The sequence below is a fragment of the Triplophysa rosa genome, linkage group LG10 (assembly GCF_024868665.1).
Source record: "Triplophysa rosa linkage group LG10, Trosa_1v2, whole genome shotgun sequence".
In the NCBI taxonomy this organism is placed as follows: Eukaryota; Metazoa; Chordata; class Actinopteri; order Cypriniformes; family Nemacheilidae; genus Triplophysa; species Triplophysa rosa.
In genome coordinates, this window is record NC_079899.1 from 8750641 (window position 1) to 8767646 (window position 17006).

The following is a 17006-nucleotide window of genomic DNA, read 5'->3' on the forward strand; positions in this document are numbered from 1 at the left end:
AAAGTGTACGGATGGAAGAAAAGGATGGTGTGCGTGTTTGGTGGGGGGGTTGCGGAGGTCTGGTGGAACTCGCGCTTGCTGACTACTCTTTTTTCTCTCTTTTCCCTTTTCTCTTATTTTCTTGTCTCGCGTGAGACGAGAGTCCGTGTGTGCACGCGTGTAGTCGGGCTAATAGCTTGTCAAAAGCAGACGGGGGGATTCTTGGTGATATCGGCTCTTCTCTCTAGCCTTCTTTACTGCTCAAGCACACTACGGAGGGGGTGAGGAAGACAGGTCCCGGTGAAGGTGCAGACCTCCCGCAACCTTGATTCCAACCCGCTGCGTGCCAATTAACCCCCTTCACGGGCTAAAGGTAGGGGGGCCGCGCTGGGTTAAAAAGCAGGAGTGCTATCCAGAGGTAGGGAGAAACATCACTTCCTCCCCCTGTCATCCCTTCAATGGGGCGGCCTGACAGTCGCCTGGCTCGTCTTTATTCCACTGAAGGGTGCTTGACACTTCCCGCTTTAGGAATGTCAGACCGTTTGAAGGAAGGTATGTGACATGCCCTTCATTCCTGAACATTCAGCACCACCACCACTCTCTCTTGTCAATGTTAAGCAAGCGAGAGACACTTGAGAATAGCATCAAAGAGGCGTTTGCTCCAAAGTCGGCACAGGCACACCATATCCTCCAAAAATGCTAAAATTCAAACTAACATACCTGTATGAGACTTGAATTATAGACGGTTTTATCTTAACAACATAAACAAATGTTACTGTGCGCACGCGCGTCCGATGAACCACGGTTGGATTTGTCTCTTTTTGATCCAAGACTGGGTTGAAAATAACCCAGCATTTTTTAGGGTGTAGGGTAATGTCTCACTGAGAAACACTAATGATGCGATTCATGCTAGACCAGCCAAATAGTGTAGTGGTGAAATATCTGGATGAACATTTGGATGCTATACTGTAGATTGAAATTTGGACCCTAGCAAATTTTGACCAGAATTATAGTGTTAATACATGCCATTACAGGTATGCACAGTATTTGGTTGAATCGTCTCTTCCTGCAGGGCAGTGTGTGTTTAAAACTAATCACTTCACTCCTCCTCAAACAATACAGTCTGTGACACAACAATATTCTCCAATTCAATGTTAATCCCCCTACTGACGTGCATCATATGAACAAACTGCATAACAGAAATAATGAACTATGCATTTGATTTGGCAAATGCACATATTATTTTCTTCTGTTATTCTAATAAAGTCATTAAAGTGTAGTATTTTGCAGCCGTATGGAACGTATGCATTCCAGCAAAGGCTGATCTTTGCCTTGTATGATTTCCATTAAAAACTGCCTGTGGAGACAGTTTAGAAAATGTAATAGTGGAGCAATATTGACTTCCAATGCAACAGACACAATCTTAAAGCTCCAGGCAAGGGGAAATTAAAGTGATGGCATAGCACAGAAAATGACCCTATTTCCCCCATTCTGAATGGGGTAATGAGGGTTAAGATGTCTTCATTAAATATCTGTTAAGGAAATATTACTGCATGGGTTTAAATGGTGCCGTTGGTCATGTTGAGTTGTGGAATTCAAGGCCCAGAGCAGTGAGGTTTTTAATGGACCTTCGGTGTTAAATAAAATCACTCTATTAAAAGCATTTGAGGAAAGCTGTCTTTTACAATAGAAAATAATGTTGATTTGTTTTTATGCTTATTGAAACAAAAAAAGAAACGTATAGTAATGGAAGTCTATGGAGCAATGGAATTTGTTAATATTTTACAAGGTAGACAGTTCGTGTGAATTTGTAGGTTAAAAATTGTATAAAAACATACAATTAAACCTAGACTATTAAACCAACTAAATTAAAACTACTCAACAGTTATTGATTCTTTGCGGAGGTCTCCCGGAAGTAAAGTTTGGGCCACATAACATTTGTTTATGTTGTTGATGCTGAAATCGTCTATATGATACATAGTTACATTTCCGAATAAACTTTTGTAGCATTACTCTATATGGAAGAATAAAATGTATTTTCAGTGGTACCCAACAGAAATCCACAGATGCAGGTTATGCTTTAGTTAACCTGGAATATATAACCTGCAGTCTATATTATCTCTGATGTCAAAAACGTCTTGGCATAAAAACGAAAGCGGGATATCAAAGTTTTAGAGAAAAACCTGCTAGGAATACCTGCTCATGTTATTATAGTTACCAAAAAATGCATGGCTGCAAACCAAAGCGTTTTACAGATTAGACTGGCTAATAAAGCATGTGCTTAAGCTGCCAGGAGCTGTTGTTTCTGGGTCGATGATTTACCTGACAACAGAGGTATGCAGGAGGGGGCAGCCAAGGGACGTGGGAAATTACACCCGTTTTAATTTTCGTCTTAAGTACACAAAAATAGAACCTCAATTCTGAAACTCACACCGCAGAAACACCACCAATGCAGCTCAGTGCAAAATAATATCGGGGCTTAAACAAAACAATAAAGACATTGTGCACCTTCACATCCCCATATTTACACACCTCAACACATTGCAATGCATGTACTCTAAATAAGCAACCGTCTTGATTAAAAACACAGCTCACCGCAGAGAGCAGCAAGGTGACTAAGAGCGACTTGTGGGTCCACTGAGGAAAGCACAGTCATGGCCATATGGTAAAATGCCTTATATGGCGCGGACGCCCCAGGACAGGTGGGCGCTGGAGCCCGGTCAGCTGTTATATGAGCTGGTGCGTGCAGAACAGGACCCGTCTGCTCTTGGCTGGTGTGCACACACACAGGTGCGGTGGAGCCGGGGCTGAGGTGGACGTGGGGAGTCACCTTCGGCAACCACATGACAACTTTAATTATGCAATATTGCGATGATCGCATGGAAAATGTAATGGTATAATTGTGCATAAGCTTTTGCATCATTTTCATTTTCTAAATGTGATTAGCAAACACTACTAGTTATTGATGAACTGGTAAGCAATTTGTATTTTGTCTTGATATTAGCCAACTAGCCAGTTTTGAAAAAAAATAGTCTATAAAACAGCCGACCCTGAAGTTTTATTGTACTTCCCTATTTTCTCAGGGTTCACAAAGAGTTCTCAAATACTAAGAACCTCAAGTGTAAGCCTCCCAAAAATTCCTCTAGTCTGTAATGCAATCAATGGGTATCATTATTATTATTGAGGCCAGCTATCCTCAAAGGCTTACCCAGACAATGGCTTAGCACAGAGGAAACAAAGGCATGTAATGTGACTCTCCAAACATGACGTTCAGAAACGTTTTCTATAACTGACAAATCAAAGAAAAAACGAGCCCTGCGTTTGGGATGCGAGTAACACTGCGGAACACTACAACAGTCCGTCCGTCTAATTTAACTTGGAACATCAAAGACAATGTCTATAGGACTGTTACAGTTTTGCTAACTTCAGTGGGCAATTCCAGCGTTATGGATGTGACATTTTGCGTTATGGACGCAGGGTTTTTCCTGCATAGAGAAATTGGAGGCGGCCGCTTCCGTCAAATGTCGTGCCGCCTCAGGCTCTCGCCAAAATTATGTTGCGAGTCTTCACAAGAAATGCTGCGTGCATTTAACAGACTGTCATTTGTAACTGCAGTTGTGACATTAGGTCACAGTGGAGGCGCTGTTTCGTTATCAGCACACTGAGGCGCTAAAAAGAGTTTAGAGCCAGCCTGTGTTTCACGGCTGTTTGTTTTGCATCAAAATACGTTTAATTTCTTGAAATTTATTAAATTAACATGACGTACATCATTGTAATGTCTTTAGCTGTGCAGTTGGATCGTTGAATCAGCGTATACTGTACACAGCGAGTTCGCCAGTATGAACGCACATTGCGTTCAGAACGACTCGCACACGAATGACTCATTTGAACAGATTCATTTAAACTATTGAACTTTTCAGTCACTAGCGAATACAAGAGATCATTGAATCATTTAAAGTGAACCACAGAGAATGCAAGATGTGAATGAGCTTTGCTCATTTAGAAAGACTGGTTAATTCAGTTGGCTATTGTGGTCTGAAAAGTTAGTTGAAATGATAAAAAAGCTTTATTTGATTAAAAAAACATTTCTGTTTGGTTGAATAAAAGTAATGTTTTATATAACTTAATAATTGTCATTTTTATCTAATTTTATTAGAACGTTTAATATGTCAAACTCAAAAGTCACTTTGGTTAAGCCACTTAAAGGTAGGTAGGCCTACGTGTGTGTGTACAAGATCAGGATGGCACCACCTCCGCCTCATTTTGAGCCAGGAAAAACCCTGTGGACGTGACATAAAAATGCTCAAAGAATGTATTTATTACAAATATATTGAACCATCTGTTTATATTTTACTAAACCCTTGTTGTCTAAACATCAGAATTTTTTTCTAAATTTTCTATTTTAAAAAAGGGAAATAAACATGCGTTTTTGGGAGACTACAAACTTTGTAGGATTTCTGTGAATTAAAATGCTCAAACCTGAAGCAATAATACCCAATGAGAAGGGATGCCTCTTTATAGAACATAAAATATTACTTTATTTTAATTTTCATGTGTCCATTTATGAGGGATATGTACTGTTATGGATGTGACAATCCTGAGAACGGCACTTACCTGACTATTACAGTAAAAAAAATCATGCACTTACAATAAAACAAATGCTTAAAAGATTTGAAAAGAGACCTCCCTCGTATTTGAACCACCAAATGTTGATATCTGTGCTGTTAGCATAGTTAATAAAAAACTTTATTTTGTTCATGGTAAAGTTGACATTTTTACGGAATTGCCCTTGCATTTAATCCGGCTTTCAAATTTAGCTGACGATACATTTACCAAAGAGTTTTGAGAAACCGATATCTCGTATCCTGCACAACAAAACATGCATTCAAGCCTTGATGCACTGAAATACCTCTAAAGATGCAAATGATGGCAGAGCACATTTAGGGCACAAAATGGCCATGCTCAGAGTGGTGTCGGGTGCCAGGGTAGCAGCCTGGGGGCAGGCCTGTCCGGTAGTGTCCCTACCGGGAGTGGCATGCCACCTCAGCATTACCACTGGGCACAGGCGAAGCACCTAAGGACCCCAATGCCAACCCAGAGGGGAGTCCCAGACTGTGCCGGAAGCTCTGAAACCCCTGAAACACTCCCTCCTCCCAGTTCTGGCATCTCGAGCCTGCCAGCTACTGGTCTGAGCCCAGCAGAGATGTACGAGGCCAAACCCCAGCCTAAGCCTGGACAGATAACCATCAAAACCTATTATGCTTATGTTTTCAATTAAAAGCACAGATTATGCACTGAAAATTAAGAGCTAAGGGGGTTTTGCATGCAGGTCTGGGAATGCGTATGGATCGAAATCCTAAAGGCCATCAGCATTTGAAGGAGGATGGTTTGTGGGGTGGCAGAGGCCAAAGGAAATGACTTTTTTGGTTGCTGTAATCCAAAATTGGATCTAAATCCTTTGAGGCTTAAGAGCAGAGGTTGCATTGGGCATGTAACGGCAGCCAAATCTCCGGTCAGCTTGGCTCGCAAACTCAGCGGAGTGGGAGCATGCATAATTCACATCATTTGCAAGAGTCACGTGTAGACGCTAAAGTACATGCGGCAGCAACTGTCCGTTTAGACCCCTTTTTTGCTGATTGAACTCTAATTCTAGAAAAGTTGTGTGGACATTTGAACATAATTGCAAAAGAAGCAAATAAGTACATCTGAGTATCTGAATTTGCATATGTTTGAAGGGTTGCTTGTATGGTGCTGTAAACTGAAAATTGTGTTTTGGCCTTGCAAGAGGACCTTGCAGTGTGGGTTGTAATATCCTGATGTAAGATGGAGCTGACAGGAATGTTAAAATTGAATTTTTATTCAGAACTTGAACTAGCTATATATTTCAACTGCTATATATTATTAAATTAGTTACATGGTGAAGTCAGCATGTCAAGTGTAGTTCATGTGAAGAGCATGCCTACAAAAATCATGTTACAAAAATTTTCTACACAAACTAGAGCAGTGGTTCTCAACCTTTTTTTTGTAAGGTGCCTTTGTCTAGGGTGAATCGCTTTGTGGCCCCCCAAATAAAGACTTATGGCTCTACACTTAAAGTTTTAATTAAACCAAAAGCATACAATTCTACAATGCTGGATCATCAATTATTTTGTTTGGTGGTGGTCTTATTTTTCAGATCTTTGATTGCACAAAATTTATGATAAATTTCTATAGTTCATAAAATGCCACAAAAACTGTGCCCCCCCCGGATCCATTTTGGGGCCCCCTGTTTGAGAACCAATGCACTAGAATGACTAGATGCTCCAATACCAGCAATACGTGTAATCTAGGCTTTACAAATTAATTACTGTACACTCAAATTATTTTCGTTCGTATTTCATAAATCATTGTGTGGACAAGACAACCAGAAGAATACAAAATGTAAAAAAGTGTAGGTAACTTTACAATTAATTATGGCATCGGTTCAGTGCTGTTGACAGAGCAGACGACAACCATACGAACACACAGGGTACATCAAGTGCACAAAGCCTAAAAACCAAGTGAGCATACAAAAACAATCAAAGCATATCGATTGCACTCTCCTAGAATGTCAACCCTGTTAAGCAGCACTGGGACACCCAGTTCATTTTAGGGAAATGGTTCGTTTGGAAGGTTCGTATCAATGAACCTGTTTAATAATTCAGTGAAAGGATTGGATTAAAAACAGTTAGCTCAAAAATGCTCACTCAGTTGCTACATGAAAATAACCAAGATAGAAAGGATAAACAACATAACAGAAGGTCTTATCCACCACACTTTTCTATCTAAGAATGACAAAAAGAATTGAATCAAGAATGCATTGTAAATTATGACGCTACATATTCCGGTAGCTCAATTGGAAGAGCATTGCAAAGGTAGAAGCGCAAAGGTTGTAGGTGTGTATAGGTGTAAATTGTTTTAGATAAAAGCATAGCCCAAATGCATAAGTGTAAATGTAATCTGCACTACTGTACAAACGTACTGTGTGTAGAAAGTTGATGTTGATTTTACAACTACTATGGTGGTTTTTCTATTACAGTAATAAGTTTTTCTATTATTGATTGAGTTTTTATATGAAACAATACATTTAAACTAGATAAAGGTCTCACACACTTCTCTAACACAGAAAAGACTATGAGTCTCATAGCAAAAAGACCATAATCTCATGGGTCAAAGGTTACAGGCTAGGTTGAACATCAAGCAGTACCATGAGGAATCTGCATCGCACGCAAACGCTTTTGAGCACACACACAATATGCGTTCTTCAAACGAGATCTGGTCTAAAATGAATGGTATAGAGGTAGTAAATGTCAATATGACATACATTCGCATTTTAGAGATGGATGTATGTGTCTTTCATACAGTAGCAACTGACAAAATGACATACATCTACATTTTAAAGATGGATGTATGTACATATATTTTTTAATCCTTTAAAAGGTTTTGCCAAAGTTAAAGTTGATGTAAGAAGCTTGATATTTAACTGTGGAATGTCTAAAGAGGATGGACTAACAAAAATAAGTGATGTCATGTAGAACCTGATTGGGAGAAGGTGATGTCAGGTAAATATGATTGGTTTAAACTGTGATAACGACTTGAGAACAGTGTATAAAAGATGGAGTCAGAAGTGTAATTGTTAGGCATCTACAGATGAACTCTGTATGTCTCACTTTGCTTGCTCGAGCAAATAAAGATTGAAACCTCTGGAAACCTGGCTCTCTGGTCTTCGTGAATTCTTTCAACATTGGCTGATCAACTTCTTGCTACGACACTACACCAACAGACCCCTTCGGAAGACATACCCAACGATGGGCCAACACTGGTCACATGGATTAAAGTTCTCCGTCGCTATGACGGATTTCCGTTAATTGCAGCGAGTCTACGACGGATTTCCATCAATTGCAGGGTTCCAGCCTGTCCTTAATGTCTTAAATTCACTTTTAATAATGATGTTAACCCTTTGACGCGTGCGATCACACCGGTGTGATTAGAACATCAGCGCTTTGCATGGCACTGAGCCAGAGACAGACTCAATCCTGTCACATATCACAACTGTGCAGTGCTTTCAACCACATAATGTTTAATTTAGCCTTCAGACATACAGTATACACGTGCCTACAAGCACAAAATACATTTAGAGATTGCATAATACACACTGATGTCTAGGGATGTAACGATTCACCGTGAGCCGGTTGAAAATCGGTTATAATGAGTGACGATTCAATTCGGTTGAGGCTTGAACTGAATCGCAATACATTTTTTGAACAACAGGGGCCGCTATTTTCACTGCAAACCTAAACGTGGATGCTGATATTTCTTAAATGCAAAAAAATCCAAGAAAAGCACAGACAGTATTAGTTTGTTTATATTAAAGAGACTTTTTCTATTATTAATTTGTTATAAAATCGCAGTTTAGTTTTGTTATTTGAAATAAAACATTATTTTATTATGCAAAGAAACGTGAAGCATTTAAGAAATAATGCAAGGGAAGTTGTTCAATTCTAATTTGTTTCAACTCATTTTTTAAAAATAAATCGTGAGTAAATCGTGAATAAATCGCATCGTGAGATCAGAATCGTGAATCGCATCGCATCGTGAGCTGAGTGAATCGTTACATCCCTACTGATGTCTATGGAAGTCTCCTCAAATGTAGTTTGACGGATGTTTTATTCAGATCAGACACAGTATCTGCAATTTAAGCAATTGTTAAGATCACTCAATTCTTCTACCAGTTCACCAGGCACTTACGTTTGTGTTTTTAAGAGAAGTGGATGAATTCACGTGATGTAAATCCGACAGATCTCAGACCGCGGCAGAAACAAACATGGCGGCGCCCGTTTATAGCTCAACTAACGCGATCATTATAAAAGTGTTTAAACAACAAAACACATTCACGTGCACATATTTGACAATCGGAATGTCAGATATTTCATGACATAGTTAACAGTTTGTGAATTTTTTTGAGTAAAAAAGAAAAATGATGTAAAAGCAGTGCATCAGTCATTGCTGCTACAGCTGCATACAGCTGCTGTGGCTCTGCGGTGCGCGTCGCCATGGAAATGTTAAAGTGATAGGCTACCTTCTTAACGGTCGCCTTGGACAAGCTAGTCAAACACTGTAACTAGTCATTGTAGCTAGTCAAACACTGTAACTAGTCACTGTAGCTAGTTCAAACACTGAAACTAGTCATGTACCTTGTCAAACATTGAAACTGGTGTCAGGTGTAGCCAAGCTTCAGGAATATGGTTTCACAGCCAAAAGGCAGAAAAAGTGAAAAGCTCTCTGGAGACACATACAAACAACATTTTTGGTCTTTAGTGGTCCTTTTATTTTGTTCTTTTTTTCTGTTAATTATTAAGAGTTTCAGAAAACATTGTTTAGTCTTATACGATAAATACAAAAATGCACTGAAAAGTTATAGATGGTTGATTATTTGTCTAGGTAAGTATAATTTTTTCATAGATTAAAAATAGCTTTTAAAATACACAAACTGGCAATACTATGTAAACTTGTTCAAAACATCTCCCTTTAAAACGCTATTCGTTAAAGGAATATGACTTGGCCTGAAAAAAAAGCAGTCAGAAGGGTTTTTTTCACTTTAATCCATGTGGTCAAGAAGAACTTCAGTTTTTTAACACTACACAAACATTTGAACAAAATGCAACCAACAGAACATTTATAACCAAATCAAAATGTTCATTTTAAAACGTAATTATAAGATTGAAAAATATTCATTAAAAAAAATGAAACCGGATGTGCTTCTGGACCAGTGTTCAAATTTTGCGAAGTGGTCTATACAAAAGTAAATAAATAAACACACAAAACTGATTGTATAAATATGTTAATGAACTATATAGTATATGCTAAATTATTATGAACACACTGAAGAGGTAAACTAACAATTCTGGTTTGTAAATGAATTTGAATGCATTCTTGCTCTCAGCCAATAATTCACAGTTATTAGCACAAATTCTGTTTATCCTCACTACAAGTTTTTTTTACATATTTAAGTCTAAGTTTTGGTCATGGTTTTTGACAATGAGGGCATTGCATGTTACCTGCCCATGCAAGCTTCTGTCTAATTTGGCTACTGACAGACACATTTGCAAAATGGTGTAGTTTCATTGGATGTTCAGCCTTTGATGTCAACAACAAGCCTTTTTCCTCACTTTGATATGCTTATCTATTTACAATTATAGTTAGTTCCATCATTGTATTTAGACTTCCGATACTCATAATTGGTTATGGTACTAATGTACAGTATCCCTAAAGCTTTGGTCACCTTTCTAAAAGTCTGAGACTGACTCACCTGCACACAGTAAAACAGAGGGCCCCGCTTGCTCCGGCCCCAAAGACAGCGCACAAGACATTGATACTGTGTGTCGGAGAACTGAGAGGAAGAAGTGAGAGCATCAGAGAAGAGAGCATGGTGAAGAGGGGGTATCCTGGAGGATGAGCCACCTGGGGGGGAAGAGACAACTGTAAACTCACTTAGAGAACATTCTGAAGAAAAGATAACAGCAACAAATCTAGTAACCCCCTACACACACACGCACATCACCTTACAGTTCAGCTTTCAAAGGCAGGCCTTACTTTTGCGGGTAACAGCTTCACACTGTCCCCCCTCTCCCCCAAAAGCCTGATCTGCTGTATCCTTGCTTTCCCAGCAATTAGGCACTAAGTCCCCTCAGGAGCGATAAGGACCAGAGCTATTAAAGACTGTCTCATTCCTACTGGCCTGATAACACACACAGGCACAGCAGGCTGAGAAACGCAGTGCTCCAGAGCAAAGAGCAAGGAAGAAGGTTGTTAGAGGTGTGGATTGGAAATTGGTGGACAAGCCAGTGTGTAAAAGCCAGTGTGAGTTCAAGATCAAAGACGGAGAGAGGGTCCCAGTCAATTCATCCCTCCAAACAATTTCAAAAAGCTGGCCACGCCAATCAGTTTATTGGAAAGTACTGAGGTAACAAAGAAAGTGCGGCGTGACCACACTTTTCAGTTGTGTGACATTAGCTTTCATTTAGGTTTTAACGCTGCATTTACAGTAACAAATTTATTTTAACACCGGAGAGTGGAAGACCAACAGGGACAAAACGTCACTCTCCACATAAAACAAGAGGTTCTGTCATGGTTCTGCCACTAGGTCAAGAAAAGCAAGACAAGGTGGGGCAGAACCATGACAGGTTCACTCAAAACAAGGTGAGCCATTATGCCACCCCTACCTGGAATCTCGAATCAACTGCACTTTTATTTCTATTATCTTTTTATTTTATTCTTTTAATATATACACACATTTTTATTACAGTTTTATTGTCTTTTAAATTCTAAAGTTGTATTTTTAATTTGAAATCATCTACTTTTTAAAGATGTCTTACGCATTCTGTATTTTATTTTTCCTTTGTCAATCATTTTATGTAAAGCACTTTGAATTACCTTGTGTATGAAATGGGCTATACAAATAAACTTGCCTTGCCTCTAACCACTGAGTCCGATGGCAGGACAATATTTATACGGACTTGAAATTTAAAAACTATCATTATTTTCCCAGCTCTGTTTCCAGTTACTTCACTTTTAAAAGCAATTTTAAAGGAGCAGCGTGTCTATAGTAAATCCACTTGAAAAGTAGCTTTTAGATTTCGGTGTTCTAGAAAATAGCTTCCCCAACACTAATATCCATCTATACAAGAAAACGGATGAGACACTATGGTAAACAACAGATGGCAAGGTCGGGAAGAACACATTTGGAAGTGCCAGCAAGGTGAAATAGAAAGTGCACGAGTACGTGTGTGCACGCCTATGACTAGTGTGGAAGAAATGCCTGCATTGGAGCCACGCAACATGCATCACGGAGAGGAGAGCAGATGCGTTGTTCACTCTGTAAGTGTGTGGCAAACGGCAGAACACACAGCTGGAGAGCGGTAGGGGGCAGTCCCGCTACAAGGAGTTTAAAGGAGAACAGATCCACGACTCCAGGGAGCAGGAAGGGAGGGCCGGCGGCCCGGAGAGAGCCCTCCGACCCTGGGGAGAGCCGCCAGACAGGCAGGCCACACGGACAGAGGGAGGGATTACTGGCATAGTGACACCACCACAGCCTCCCTAAAAGGATCGTGGCGGCGTAATAAACTTTATTAAATAATAAAACTTATTATAACTGTTAACCCGATTTAGCTCATTCTTTGCGGCTTACACAAGCGCACACATGCATGCACAAAAAGGAGAAGGGTTGAGTATAATAAGCCTTATACCGTACATAAGGCGAAGCTTACAAAAGCCATTGCCTAACCATTCAGTCTAATTGGATTTGAAGAACAGGGTTGCAAATTATAGCATTCTCTAGTCCTAACTTAGTAAAAAAAGAGAGGATAAAAAAAACCTGTGGCCTGAAAAGTAAATTAATCATCTTTCTTCTCCCCCCCATACTTAATTAAACTTCCTTAATGCTTATAAGAGTTAATGAGTGGATTGATTAAACAATGCAGCTAATGCTTACCCCCAGCTCACAGGCAGCAGTCAGCAACTCTCCTGTGGTAGAAAAACAGAGAGGGAAATTAATGTAAACCCAATAATTATTATTAAGAGACAAGTCCTGAAAGTTTTCCCAAATCAAATACTTGCACTGGGTTTTGCATTAATTTGCCCGGATCAAAACCTGCAAAATTTTCCCAGTGTGACATTTCCTAAGCGACACGCTCATTCCCTTGCATCGCACACGTGTCCCCTGATCCCTGAGCAGACAGATGCACACATACAAACGCAAATCTGTTTGCTCTTCCCGTATTCTGTGACGCAAGGCGAGAGAGCTCAGCATCACTGCATAGCATACACAAGCGTAAACGTGCCCGCGAGTGCGGTTGCTTTACACATAGCCACACGCATAATGCCACCCCTTAATCTCTATGGGGGCGTGTGAACTGTAGTGTTACCCCCTTCTTCTTACAAATAGGCCAATTAACCATGTTACAATATTATACAACTTAAATGGATAGTTCCTCCAAAAATGAAAAATCAGTCATCATTTACTCACCCTCAGGTTGTTTCAAACCTGTATAAATGTCTTTGTTCCAATGAACACAGAGAAAGATATTTGGAAGAATGTTAGCAATTTTCAGTTCTGGGACATCATCCACTACCATAGTAGGAAAAAAAATATTGTATTTTTTTGTTCTGTTGAACACATAATGAGATATTTCAAAGAATTTAGAAAAACAAAGAGTTCTCTGGCACCTTTGACTACCATTTAAATCTTCCTACTATGGTAGTCAATGATGTCCTGGAAATTACTAACATTCTTCCACATATCTTTCTTTGTGTTCATCGGAATGAGCGTGAGTAAATGATGACAGAATTGTCTTTTTTGGATGAACTACCCATTTAATGTAAGCAATACATAAATATATCCTTGAAAGCAAATATTGGAGCATCTTTATAATTTCTCTCATATTTTATTCAACGTAAGGAAGGTATGTTAGCAAGATGTTGGCTAATTTGGCTACTTTCCATGGGTATAAATACAAACTTTGAGTGAGTGTGTTTTTGATATTACAAATGTTTTTGATATGACAATCAGTCCCTTTTTCAAAATCTACATACTAAAAATATGCATCTAACTGCAGTTCAGAGATCAGTGGATAAAGAAGTAAATTCGGGCAGTAATCCTGAATGTTTTAGCCTGGTTGTATAAATCTAAGCAATGCTGCCTGATGCAATACTTGCCTAAACACTGTAAAATCCCATAAACTGTGCTATGATGCAATACGAAATGTTCAGTGCATCCAAAACATTTCTAAAATGGTTAGCTGGCACTTCCAGCGTATCACTAGCGGTCGTCTGTTTTCGTTGTCAAGCTGGAAGTCTTCTATCAGAAGGTGCAGACCCCTCACATTTCAGCGCCTGAATTTTCTCTGCTTTCACTGTCCTATTTAGAATGGAAATAAATACACACACACTGAGGCCAGGTCTACCCAATTTCAAAGCGTCTGGATCTCCTTGTAATCAACATTTTTCATGTTACACCTCCCAATTTCATTCATAGCGGTGCATGTGCTGCGTCTAGAGCTGAAAGCGGTACCCAGTCCCTGGGAGGGGCCACGAAACAGAGAAAAGGGCCCAAATTCAGTTGAGCACAGGACAGCGGCGAAAGAGCCAAGTGCCTTTTTGATAGCACACCATCAAGCACCGACAGCAGCCTTTCCCCCATCATAATCCCCCTCATTTCCACACTCGCATTCCTAGACAACAGCGGTGCCGCGGGGCGCCCGCTCAGCCTCTCCGGGGCGCAGCACACCTAAAGGGATTAGAACTGCGAGACGGAGACCTGGAGAATTTCTGCCGAGCATTCAGCTGGCGCTATCACGGCAGCATCCTGCAATGTCCCTAAATGCCACGCTTAAGGGGCTGGCTGATTTTTTTCTCTTTGTAAGCCCTGAACCAGCTTCTTGCCCCCCCCAAAGCCTCCAAAAGCCACCTTGCCCGTGCAGATGTTGCATAGCTAACCGAACAGCAGCTGCTTGTTTGCACAGCCCCAGAAGAAAAAAAGTTCATTTTGTCTCCACATTATTGAACCTGATTATACGCAGACATTTCAGAAGCACTGTTTACGTACATTTTTGTATTTACACTATGTCGGCCTGCACAACGTAATGCAGTCAGCTGTTGTACTAACATAAGTTGCTGAAAAGGTTATAACTTGCCTCAAGCAGATACTTTTTTTTTTAAATAACTCAACCCTTCAAAAAAAACTGCCAGAGAGTATAACGCTGACAATAACAAAGTATGAAGATCAGAAACGTAATATTTACATTCACATAGTCTTCTGTGCGTGATACAGGTCACAGGTCAACAGACAGGTAAAAAGTCCAAACTGGTAAGCAATTTCAGTTTTTTCTGAAATGTTACAAACAGAATTTGTTTTCAACACAGCATTTAATTTCCCTCCCTCTCGTTTCTGGTGAATCTTTGTCCTCACGCAAGAGGGATTAATCTACGGTTCTCATTGACAGCATAGCCAGCCACATGTCTACTATTTAAATACCATCTTTAGTTACCAATGTCACAGCATTTCAAAAATCCTAAAACACCTCAAATGCATGGATTGATAATATTCCATTATATGTTTACGTTATTGGCATCACTAAAATTTTGTTATTGATGTCATTGACATTCCTGAACATTCAAATATCCACAATAAGTGCTAGAATAGTACAGAACATGGAGAGTGAACAAGTAAAAGAACAGACACATATTTGGACACTTTTTGGAAAAAATTTGACCAGTGGTAATAACAATCATAAGTTTTAAAGAGTCCGAATATTGTTTGGAGACACTGTAGGTTCAAGTTTACACATGCATTTAGAAAGTATAACAGCATCTCTATATGATGGGTGTGATAAGTACAATATGCTTCGCTGTGATAGGATGCATGTGACGTAAACACAAACACGTGTAATTGTACCTGAGTCTCCACCGGGCACAGTCCGCGGAGCACAGGGAACATATACCGCTAAAACACCGGCGACTGTAGCTCCCGTCAGCGTCCATGTCAACTTGTCCGGCGACATTTCGGACGTTTCTGTTATTTGCGCTTGTTTTTACGTTACATACATAGTTATTGACTAGCTTTCTGTGGCGTAGTTAAAGACATCGACCGAAGCTAGCATGTTGTTTGTAGTGTTTATACTAATAAGCGGACTAAGTCTTACATAGGTAATGTGTTGCATAACAAAATAATCGTTTAAGGTACCCGATTTCCTGTTTGCAGCATGTTGATAGCAATGCAATGTTGCTCTGTGTTGCAGCGTTCACGCCAAACCAATCGTTTAAAGAGTTACCGCGTAAAAAGAAGCGCAATCACTATGCGTAATAACTACGCAATTTTTATTGACTGTATTTACATCTCCATTGTAGATTTGAGACTTTCTGCGTGGGTTTGGCTGGTGAGGAATTTGACTTCCTGGTTGGGCGGGGTTTGTAAGAGCTCTATCAAAATTTACCATATTAACCCTAGTTACCGGTGCCGCTTAAAGAATGTTTCTTTGAAACGTTGTAGAGGATTTTTAAGACTGTATGTCGTTTTATCTTATTCAGTAGTGATTGTATTTCGATGGAAATGATGGTTACCTAAAGGTTAATTTTGTGTCAGAGACGACATAACCACAGTAGTCAACAATGCACTCTGATATTTTATATTAGAAGATGGAGTCTCAGTCAAAGCACTGTATTTAGTAACTAAATAGATTCTCTAGCTATTATTACCCATGTGCATTTGTACTACAGTATACCTGTTACCCATGAAATGATAACATTAACTTGAGATTTTGATTTTGTACTTTATTCCTCTCGTGCAGAACTCACAATGTACACATTTTGTCTTTGTTGTTGTCGTTGTCGTTTAATTTAGTTGAGAGTATTTGTGCATGTGTATGTATGTGGTCAAACTGTAAAAAAAAAACAATTTACAATTACTATCGAATATTGTTCACATCAACAAAATAAAATGTCTACCATCTTAACATCAGCTTTATATAGTAAGCATTAAATTATATGCTTATAAATCAAATATACAGGTGCTGGTCATATAATTAGAATATCATCAAAAAGTTGATTTATTTAACTAATTCCATTCAAAAAGTGAAACCTGTATATTATATTCATTCATTACACACAGACTGATACAGAGTCGATCAGTCTGTGGCACTGCTCAGGTGTTATGAGAGGCCAGGTTGCTCTGATAGTGGCCTTCAGCTCTTCTGCATTGTTGGGTCTGGCATATCGCATCTTCCTCTTCACAATACCCCATAGATTTTCTATGGGGTTAAGGTCAGGCGAGTTTGCTGGCCAATTAAGAGCAGGGATACCATGGTCCTTAAACCAGGTACTGGTAGCTTTGGCACTGTGTGCAGGTGCCAAGTCCTGTTGGAAAATGAAATCTGCATCTCCATAAAGTTGGTCAGCAGCAGGAAGCATCAGAAGCGTCTCGCCTGGGCTAAAGACAAAAAGGACTGGACTGCTGC

General features: G+C 39.6%; 1 protein-coding gene across 6 annotated transcripts in view; it reads right to left on the minus strand.

The window, feature by feature from the left end:
• tmem260 (transmembrane protein 260) overlaps positions 1 to 15944 on the minus strand; it is a 42188-nt gene extending 26244 nt beyond the window's left edge. For 5 of the 6 annotated variants that reach the window (XR_008963645.1, XR_008963647.1, XR_008963646.1 and 2 more), the window contains exons 1-3: positions 15449 to 15944; positions 12488 to 12519; positions 10307 to 10458 (exon numbers count right to left, since the gene is read on the minus strand). Coding sequence is in view for 3 of the 6 variants with exons in the window: in XM_057343428.1 (XP_057199411.1) it covers positions 10307 to 10458; positions 12488 to 12519; positions 15449 to 15554 (290 nt within the window). In the remaining 3 variants the exon portion in view is untranslated. The remainder of the gene's footprint in view (positions 1 to 10306; positions 10459 to 12487; positions 12520 to 15448) is intronic. The other variant, XM_057343429.1, reaches the window with a different exon arrangement.
• Positions 15945 to 17006: the final 1062 nt, after the last annotated feature.